General features: G+C 39.2%; 1 protein-coding gene across 1 annotated transcript; it reads right to left on the bottom strand.

Moving 5' to 3' along the window:
• Positions 1-695: 695 nt before the first annotated feature.
• On the bottom strand, positions 696-10,658 carry LOC106749962 (putative inorganic phosphate cotransporter). Its single transcript, XM_014629953.1, has 7 exons — positions 10,086-10,658; positions 8,281-8,414; positions 7,488-7,788; positions 5,188-5,426; positions 4,415-4,564; positions 3,674-4,051; positions 696-2,746 (listed from the first exon to the last, which is right to left on the bottom strand). Exons 1-7 carry the CDS (start codon positions 10,165-10,167, stop codon positions 2,534-2,536), a joined length of 1,497 nt encoding a protein of 498 aa, XP_014485439.1. The 5' UTR covers positions 10,168-10,658; the 3' UTR covers positions 696-2,533.
• Positions 10,659-10,734: the final 76 nt, after the last annotated feature.

The raw sequence follows: 10,734 nt of genomic DNA, 5'->3' as shown, positions 1-10,734 counted from the left end.
TCGGCACATTCAAATCGTCGAAGGAAGTATTGAGCTTCTGTTCAGACGTACTAGTATTAATTGTTGCTGTCTCGGCGACGTATCTATTTGCAGGACCAACTCGCCTTTTCTTTCTGTCTCTTCTTTTTGTCGTCTTTCCAGCAGAGTGCCTCTTATCTCTTTTATCCATTATTTAAACAATCACAATGTTTTTAACTTTCAAAAACACGTAAATCAAAACTTGTCAACAAAACAAGAGCACGTTGTGTTCATTAAATTTAAGGTTATATTTACCATACGCGCGCAGCGCTCCGAAACGCCCGGCCAACACATCAGCGTCTGACGCTCTTTTCAAATACTTAGAGTTCGAATTTTTACTTGAAACTTTACATATATGTTCTTCGATGTCTAAACTATTGATTTAGCAAAAAAAATGAAAAATCGATTTTTTGAAAATTTTACAGTGTTCGGGCCCCTTAACCCCTTAACTTGTACGCTCGAGTTAATTCGAGCGCGCTAAACAGGCCAAACTGTGCACACTCGAGATAATTCGAGCGGCGTTGTATTTTACGCTGCTATAATTTTTCACACTCAAATATAATTGAGAATTGAAAATAACAATGTGAAAGCAAAGAAAAAAATTTTTTTACATAAAAAAAATTGATTTTTTTTGGCCGGTTTTTTTCAAAAAAACTATGCGTTAAGGGGTTAAATCAACGGCCTTAAATGATAGTAGAAAAAAACTATTTTTGAAAAAATATTTTCAATTCATCATTAATGATAAAAAAATATTTGTCTTAACAAAATTGGAACATAATTCACGACAATGCGCAGTCTGCACTAATAAAACTGACAGCAAAAAAAGGTCGCATATTATTTATATACAGTATAGAAAAGGAGTGCATGCATTATGTTTTAATAAACATATATGTCATAAAATTTGATCGTTCAAATCTGTTTATTCGTAAAATGTCAAAAATTTTTAATTTGTTTGTTTTACATATCTATTGAATAAAGAAAATTGAAAATAAAACAAATAAAAAAGAATTGTTTGTTATTTACATAAAAAAAGATAACGGTTCGGAAATCAACTAGCAGTAAGATTGAACGCGGTGATTTCAGCAGAGTTCGAGCGCGTGTCAATTGTACATCGCATTTCAATAGCGTGGCACTTTTCGATAAGAAATCTGAACAGTGCGATCACGCTGTTGGGCATTCAAATGGTTAATAATTTCATTTGTGGGGCAGAGCGACAATTTTTTCTGCCAAATTCTTTCATTTCAAGCAAAAACGCGTCGAATAAGCATAATTAGAACAATATTGGAGGTAAGGCCCCTAAACTAAATAATTACCGTATTAATTAATAAATAATAATAACATTCCAGAATGCAGTATGCTCTACGGGTGAAATCAACATTAAGTTATTCATGGAGAAGTCAGAACAGCAGAATGTGACAACATGCGGATCTGTGGTTTCATCATCCAGTCGTATCTTGATAATTCCTGTTCATAAACGTTATCAGTATGCTCGAAAACTGAAGTCAACGTGACTCTGCCAATGCCAATGTTACTGCTGGAATGTCAAGAAAAACTCAAATACCATAGAGTGTCCAAGATCAATCTATGCTAGCCATGCATTGACTTTGCAACAAAATGGCGAGAAATTCCGTATTGAATGGGGATTACGAATGGTCGATACCAGTTAGCAACTAGTTTCTCTTAACGTTCATCACCTACGTGATTTTGTCCCCTGTTGTTAGTGCGATATTCATCGCGAGTGCCATTCACGTCAACACCTCGAGAAATCGCAAAATGGAAAACTGAGCCAACACTTAAGTACTTACAGGGGACTTTCATGGACCAATGGAGATTCTGTAACTATAGATATTCGTTAGAACTAGGAGTTTAATCATTTCTAAACGAAACATTTTTCGTTCAAGTCACACACATTTTCTAAATTTAAACAGGCATTAATTTCTACGCATTTCTAAATAACACTTCGAGAAGCCGAATTAAGCAATGCGTAGGCCGTTAAGAAAACAGGTGCAATTTCAGATTAGATCGTCGATTAAATTATTCGTATCGAACTTATCTCTCTAACTTAATTTTAAATTATTTTTAAATCATATTGCGGTATTTTCATTGCCGCAAAGTCCACTCGGTTAATCGTGAAAAAGAAGAACGCAGAAAGTTAGTCTCTTGTTAATCTCGCGATATTCTTAAACGGAGACAATTCTGATTGGCAAATATATATACGCGCGTTTGTACAGTTTCTCGGTATCCTACGTTTACGGTATCTACTCGCGGTATAGCTAGTCGTGTTAATCTGTAAGAAATATAAATACTTAAGAATACTTATATGTACACACTCTCGGAACGATACCGATACTCGAACCCTCTCAGAGGCTACTACGTATGACACATGTAACATCTATACACACACACATACACACATACATACATGCGCGGGATAAACATGACATCCATAGCTCAGAGAATTAATGGTAAGGAGTAGGAGAATGTCATCGGGCAAAAATTGTTCCTTTGTCGATTGTCATGGAATCTTCTCAATGTCCCTTAGCTCTTTTATAGTCGCGATGCTCGTCGGCGCCTTTGTCACATTGTCCAAGGTGCTGTCTCGCCTCCTCTTCACTGTGTCGTTCCACGGCTGTATCTTGCTCGAACCGAATAAAATGAAGATCAAATTGCCCACAAAATATAAGCCGGCCGACAGGAAGAACACGTTGCGCCATTGCATGATATCCTCCTAAATAGCGGAGAGAGCGATAAATTAGATAAACGATAAATTTAAGCAACGTATTTAAGCATAATAGACGTCAGTTAAACGTAATCTATAATGGGCAGTAGAAGTATGTTTATAAGAAGTAAGAATAAGAAATTAACCAATCATAGTCGATTATTCTCTTTACATTCGAATATTATTGGTCAATTTCTTATTCTTACTTCTTATGAATAGATTCTGTAACAAATTTAAGGAATCACGCTCTTCCCCAGACACATAGTTCGGCTTTACAGCAATAGGTATCGGCACCTGCTAACGTATGTATATATTAGTGAGCGTCTCTCGACCGAGAAGAATCGAAGAGAATCAAGAGAGAGAGAGAGAGAGAGAGAGAGAGAGAGAGAGAGAGAGAGAGAGAGAGAGAGCTGTGAGAAGTGAATCGCCCGCGAGCGAAGTAAGAGTTAAGTCGAGTGCGAATTGAAGGCCAATTAGGTAATGCCGAGCATTAGTTAAGTCGAAAATTTATTTGGTTAAACTCATTGCATTTTGTTAGCACGATCAGTTGGCCACGGCGTTTAAGAGGAAATGTTTCCTATTTCGTGCTTTATGAATTAAACGGCAGTACCACGTAATCTACCTCACAGGTAATTTATATCTCGTTGTAACTTTGGATTGTTATGTTAATTCTTTTGGACCTTTGATCGTTAAACATAATATAGCACCGTATGATCTGGCAGAACATTATCTCTTTTCCCGTTTCCTAGCCTGGAAGTCATTCGGACCGAAATACCCTCAGCTCATCCTGAACATCCTCTTACAACTCTTACTGCCTATTGTAGACTACGCTAAAGGCTTATTACGCCTATTGTAGATTCTTCAGCTTCCGACATTAGACGATAAAGAAAGAAGGAAACATCACGAGCGGACGTACAACGCGAATATTTCACGTACCGGATCCGGGGCGATCCAGCCGGCGACGATGGGCGCGAAGATACTGCAGATGTTAGCAGCTGCGTTCGTGAATCCCATGAGCGTGCCAGCGAAGTTCGGGCTGAGATCCATGTGATTGACGTTGTGGCCGCAGTAGGAGGCGATGTTGGTGGAGACCGCGATAATCAGAATCGCCTCGGCTAACATCCACTGGTCCTTATTCACATAGGCCAGACCGATCAGCGCAAACGCCGGGATCCATTGGCTGAACGTGTTACAGATCTTCCTGGACGCTTGCGTGGTCACGATGTTCCGCTTAATGCAGAGGTCGGACACGTAGCTGATCGGGAAACTGACGATCCACGCTGTCAGATACGGCAGCGCCGTCGCCAAGCCGTTCTGCAATCATCGCACCGGCCGACTCGTGAATGACATGGCATTGAAGTTGCTGCGGCGTCCGCGACGACGATCCAACAAAAACTCAAGTCGAATTACGCACGAGCGTAATTGTTTGAATATTAATTGTTACTCCAGCGTGACCTCACCTCGACGTACATACTGAACTATTAATTAATATTCGGATCGCGCGCGACCACGGATCAAAGAGCGACCAGCCGTGCCGCGATTTCGAGTCGAGACACGCGCGCGAGACATTTGACCGTCGTCGCTCGGCTCAAGGTACCCGAAATTTTGTACTAGCGTGAAGCAACTCGAGGGACGATTAGGCGAAATTGAAATTTCGCCCGTATTTGTGAGACTCACTTCTTGAATCTTGAAATTCATGATCGAAGTCATGTAGGATGGGATCTCAGTCAGTAACATCCAGAATCCCCAGTTGTGGGTGCACTGCGTCACCAGCAGCGCCCAGACTGGGAGACTTGTCAACATCGATATCCACGGAGTGGGCGGTTTCTGAAAACGAAAAGAACGTTGTGAACAAGTAAATTTAATCCTGCAATTGATATATATTTTTTTCTCTTTTCTATTATATATATTATATATAATTTTTAGCATTTGATTTAGAATTCTTTCATATCTATTTCTAACTTTATATAAGATATTTTCATTTGTTCTACACTCATATTAGATCTTTTTCCCTCAAAATTTTTCATTTTTCATTTAATTTTTTACTTATACCTATTGTAATTTTAAGTAATTTTTTGTTTTTCATTTCACTATTCAGTACTTTATCCTTACCTTAATCTCTTACTTTTTTCTTTCTTTTCTCTTTATAATTTCTCTTATCTACTATTATATACTTTTTTTTTTACTTTCCACCCTCCTTTATGTAAATACTTATCTTTTTCCTTTACGTAAATACTTATCTTACTAGTCTTTAGAGAGTATGCCCTAGAACTGAAATAAACGCTTTTTCTTCTTTCTCTCTCTTTTCTTGTCTACAGATTTTAATTTAAAAAAAGATAATAGTATTTCTAGATTTAAGATCAACTGATCGCGAGCATTTTATCTTGTTTTCATAACGGAATATTATTTTTTTTTTCTCCATGACGGCGTTAATTAATAATATGCGTCACCTCGCTGATCTCGGTCACTCCCAGACTGATTTCGATATATTCCTTTTCGTCTAGGGATATACCGGGATGCTCGGAGGGCGAATCTTTGCCGAACAAGAAAAAGGCGATGCCGCAGAGGATGCAAATGCTACCCCAAACGTAGAAGCAACTGGGCCAACCTATTGGCGATGCCGAGAGATAACCGGAACTTAGCAGAGATATTACGTTGCCGACCCAGCCGCCGGAATAAACGAAGGTCCCTGAAAAAAGTACAAAGAACACGTCGAAATGTAGAATTCTGCCACGTGCCACGTCGTGCTGAACGTCGTGCGATTAAATCGAAAGGAAGAATTCTCCTTTCTACGTGAGAAGTGCTCAACGTGCTTAATCAACTCGGCATTGTCCGGCCGTGATAAGAATTTCTCGTGCGATCGATCGCGCGTTTCGACGTGCCTGGTGATTAAATTATACTTCCGTGTAATGTCTCTCACAGACCTGCTCAGAAGAGCTGTACACTCATTGGACACTGCGCGTCACATATCGCATCGCACATCGCGTTGATCTACGAAAGCCATAACGTGCCGTTAGCGCACGCGAAAATGTTACTATCATTTCGTTGAACGAGATATTAGCGTAATTCACAATAATTATTAGCTAAATCAGAAAGTTTCATCCGTTTTTTTGCAAAAAGTATTGTTTTAAGAAACAAAATGAAAAAGTACACCAATCAAAATACTGTCCATCGTTAGCGATGACTTTTTCCCATCTTTCGGGCAGCAAGCGAATTCCGCGGCGAAAGAATGGCTTATCTTTGGAGACTATCCAATCAGAGACCCATTTTTCAACGTTTTCATAAGAATTGAAGCGTTCCTCAACAAATGCGTGTGCCATCGACCGAAACAAGTGGTAGTCGAAAGGAGAACAGTCTGGTAAATAAGCCGCATGGGGTAGCTTCCCAGCGAAGTGCTTCTAACGTTTCCTTGACAAATTTTGTGACGTGAGACCGAGCGTTGTCATAAAGCAAAATCACTTTATGCTGTCTCATTTCTGGTCGTTTTTCGTGCAATGCTCGGCTCGAACGGATAATTTGTTCTCAATAGAGATGCCCTGTGACTGTTTGACCAGATTTCAACAGCTTATGGTACACTACATCCTTCTGATCCCACCAAATACAAAGTATTGCCTTCTTTTCGTGGATATTCTGTTTTGGCGTCGATGTTGAGAATTTGGCCGGGGTCGCAAATGGCTTTTCGACGTTTGGGGTTGTCAAAATATATCCATTTTTCATCTTCAGTGATGAAAAGATATAAAAACCCCTTTCTTTGTTGTCTAGCAAGCAGAATTTCGTAGATGGTTTTTCGCTTTTCAATGTCTCTTGGCTTCAGTTCATATGGGACCTATTTTCCTTTCTTGTAAACCTTTCCCAAGGCTTTCATGTTTTCTAGACGGACGAAACTTTCCGATTTATCTAATAGAAGCCGGTAATGTCGTGCTGAATGATTGCGTTATTTTCTATATCTTGCGTTTTTATTTTGAACTTATTTTGTTATTATTATTATTATTATATTTCTCACTTATATATTGTATATTATAGTTATTTTCTATCTACTTTTCGCCGATAATTCGCGTGTCTGTTCATTTCAATCTGTTTTTTTCTTACTTGCTAAATCTTACTCTTTTACGCTCCTTTTCACATTTGTATATCAAACGAGTTTATTTCCCATTCATCCAATGGCGCTCCAAACCCAAAGACGGGCCTAGGCCTACCTCTCTCACACACGTATGCATGTGGTGCGCACGCAGATTATACACATGCATACGGAGCCTACAGTTTAAACGCCGATTCCGAACGGCAAATTTGGAGAGAGGTTTTCTTGACAAGAATATTCTTGAGGTTTGCCAGGCCACCAAAGAGGAGCTACGAGCGTATAAAAATTTTCTGACTCTGCCGGGAATCGAATCCGAGACCTCTAAACATGGTAGACCGCTTTCTATCATACTATGCTCGCGCTCAAGAATATTTCTCGTTGACGATAAATAAATAAATAAATAAATAAAACAAACAAACAAACAAAATGAACGCGCTGGGCATAGTTAATGCACCTGATTATACATTCGAGAGACATGAAGACGATTATTTCACGATGAACGGAGGAGCTGACCTCCGCCGCGGCTTTCGAAATACCCAAGGTTCGCTCCGAGACCTTCGGCGCACTCAATACTTCGAAAGCATTCGAGACTTTCGGAAGATTTTCGTTGTGTATTCGAAACGTTTAACGCGCGCTGTCCAGTACAAGTATGAAAAAAAAGTGGACACTCACCGAGTCTGCCACGTTCTTCGGGCGGCACCCATCTGGACAATAGGGTATGCAGGATCGGTAGAACGGTACCTTGAGCAAGACCGGCAGTCACCCTAGTGATGATTACCGCCACCGGACCCCCAAAATGAGCGGCCGGAGGGACTATGATCGTCACCAAGCCGCAAATGACCAGTGCCACCGCGAACAGATTCTTGGCACTCCATTGCCGAGCGATAATACTACCGGGTATCTGCGTGCAGATGTAACCACAGAAGAAGGAGCTGAGGATCATCCGCTTCATCGAGTCCTCCCAGTGGTACTCCTTTGGACAGAGAGTAATTTACTTATTATTTTTATTTATTCTTAATTAATGCCTAACAATTTCGAATGCCTTCCGATGTATACTTGTTCATCATTTTTACTTTATATATCCTTTGTTTTCTTCTCTTTTTCTTAACCTATCTATCCTTATTACCTCCTGTCCTTAAAGAATAATTGGTAGTCTTTATTTTATGCTCCAGCAATAAATCCTTGTTGAAGAATTAGAAGAAAATATATATAAGGTATAATAATATAATAATCTCTCGTGTCCGGTTAAGGCAGTCGACGAGGGGACGATATTTCTCACGTATAAATAAGCCGGAAGCGGAGTCACGCACTATTTTCTCGCACGAGAAAGAATTTTCAGAGAGATCGGAGAACGACTTTTGACAATCGGAAAATCAGTAGCAGTATGTATCTTTTGACGCTCTCAGTAAATATATCTATTCATCTATTTTTTTCTGAAATTTCTGTTGTCGTTTTTAATACGCACCTCGAAATTCGGATTGGCAGTAGCCGCGTTAGTCATTGCTTCTATGGCCACTGACATAGTCACCCTGATCGCATAGCAGCATAGGAAGCACAGGCACATAAGCAACACTTGCGTGTGTCTGCATCCATACCATGCTGCGGAAATTTGTACAATAACATGTGTGTATAATTTACATATTAACATAAGATATATATTTGTACAAAGTAGCAGTTATACATGATAGTCAAATTACTATAATTTTCTATAACAGTCTGAAGCTCGCACGGACGGTTCTAAAAAAAACAATTCCAGACAGCATAATGTCTAAAATCGAGACATGAGATGTCTTAAAGATGTCTTATGTCTCGATTTTAAACACTGTGTTGTCTGGGTGTTCTTTCATAATCGACTAGTGATTTTCCTTTCGTTTTTCTAAAGTCTTCGGGAAATACGGACTACTTTTTCACCACACCGAGCGGTCTCTTCTGTTTTAATACTCGGAGCAATTCGTTATGATGCCAGCGATTACGTTAACATGAACATCACGTGTCAATACGGAGCCGAATACAAATAATGGAATTGCCGTCAAGAGCACGCCACATACGCGCAAGACGCGTTCGGTCATACACATTGTTATTTGCGCCTGGTATCCAACAAAAATCCAGCAACAATCGTTGGTCATAAAGATCGCCGGAATATGCGAGTAATGGTCGATAAAACCTCATCAATCGTCTGTCGGATTCCTTTATCGGGGAAGGGAGACGCAATCCGCAGGCCGGAGAACGCGCAGAATGCGAGTTAATAAATGCTAATCGAACATGTGTCGCTTTTATTTGCGACACGTGATTTCCCTGAGATAGTTCCGAGTACGAAAGTGCGGGCTTTCAAGAGAAGACGATGCACTGCTCGAAAGAAAACGGAAAGAGCGCGATGAAGTTTCCGAGGAAAATAGGTACCCGCAAATTTTTCAATAGGAAGACTTGAAACATCTTGAAATTCTCTCTCTCTCTCTCTCTCTCTCTCTCTCTCTCTGTCTAACGATTTTATCATTTTTTATTTATGACGACAATATATGGATGTGACGTTTTTATCATTCGTTGAATTTTTATCATTCATTTGAAGTTTGATTTGTTCTAAATGACAAAAATCTAGTGCTTAATACGATAAGATGTGTTCACGTTTTAAAATCATGTGACATGATAAATAGTACATATAGTACACAAATATATGTGCGGAATGTTGATATTTTCCCTGTATCAATGGAGCGTCGATAAGATTCATACATCGATAAGATTCAAGTGCTAATGTATCGAGATTTATAGCAGATTGACATAATTCAGGTTCCTAAATGAGGATCTTATCTATAATTAAGGCGCTGCCACCAATTGATAATAATAGCGACAATAATAGCGTTCTTTTCTCTTTCTATCTTTTCTTATATGATTTTTACATTTCATAGAATTTGAAGAGAGGGAAGAGATTAACGAGAGAGAGAGAGAGAGAGAGAGAGAGAGAGAGAGAGAGAGAGAGAAAGAGTGTGTGTGGCGTTATTGCGTACTGTGACATTGCGAGTGAATGATTGCATTTTCTTGAAAACTGACACGCACATTTTATCGCGAAGAAATTCTTTTTCGTAGATTTATAAAAAAAATTTCGCGAGGGGATACCGAGTTTGTAAATTAATTAGACGCGAGTATCGATGCGAGGTCATCATGGTTTTCCTCACAAGTTTTCTTTAGATTTATTCGCATGAAACGTGCTAGTCTTTCTCTCGGAGTGAAGAAATATTGTTTCGTGTTTAAAAATTAACAAGTCGTTCTTAATACCTTTCGGTTTGTTGGGTGGAATCTTCATGTTCTCCGAAAGCGAGATGACGGAGACCCTCTTCTTCCAGACAGACTGTGCCATTTTGTTGTTAGCTTCTTGGTGAAGTGATGTCCGTCACGAATGGTAAGAACGACTACGATTCGTCGATCGCACTCACGTAGCTTTATACTCTATCACCGAAATCAGACGCTCCCACTCTCTTGCGTTTAAACGTATACTTAAACACTGGTAAAGCACGTTGTCACATAATCGTTCAGTTGGAATTATTATACAACAGCTATAGTGTCATTAATCGACGGAATTAATTATACATTTGCTCTACGTATAGAGTAAGGAACCGTCAGGCTGTCTTTTCCTTCATCTATACATCGAATCTGCGATCGAAATCTACATTTAATTATGTCAAATAAAATTAATTATAGATGTATGACTCGTATATCGAGAGATGCACCTTTGTAACCGAGTAGCAAAATAATATGTACAATACGTCTAATAAATTGTAGTATAACCAAATACCACGAGAAGAGTTTTCCATGAAGAAATAATTCGAAAATGCATAATAAATTTTTGCATAACTCGTTGTGACTTTATTTGCAAGAAAATCGACTTTGGAAATTCCAAAGTAAACTGTAGTATCTTTGACTATCT

Source organism: Dinoponera quadriceps, unplaced genomic scaffold (assembly GCF_001313825.1).
Source record: "Dinoponera quadriceps isolate SergipeBrazil2010 unplaced genomic scaffold, ASM131382v1 scaffold4683, whole genome shotgun sequence".
Taxonomy (NCBI): domain Eukaryota; kingdom Metazoa; phylum Arthropoda; class Insecta; order Hymenoptera; family Formicidae; genus Dinoponera; species Dinoponera quadriceps.
Note: the sequence above shows the minus strand (reverse complement) of the source record. Positions and strands in the feature narration are given on the sequence as shown.

Excerpts from the sequence above, each read along its gene's own strand:
- LOC106749962 (XM_014629953.1), bottom strand. The coding sequence starts at position 10,167 with ATGGCACAGTCTGTCTGGAAGAAGAGGGTCTCCGTCATCTCGCTTTCG. Across the intron at positions 5,427-7,487 it reads CGAAGAACGTGGCAGACTCG|GGACCTTCGTTTATTCCGGC; the intron begins GTGAGTGTCCAC and ends TACTTTTTTCAG. Across the intron at positions 4,052-4,414 it reads TGAATTTCAAGATTCAAGAA|AACGGCTTGGCGACGGCGCT; the intron begins GTGAGTCTCACA and ends CGATGATTGCAG.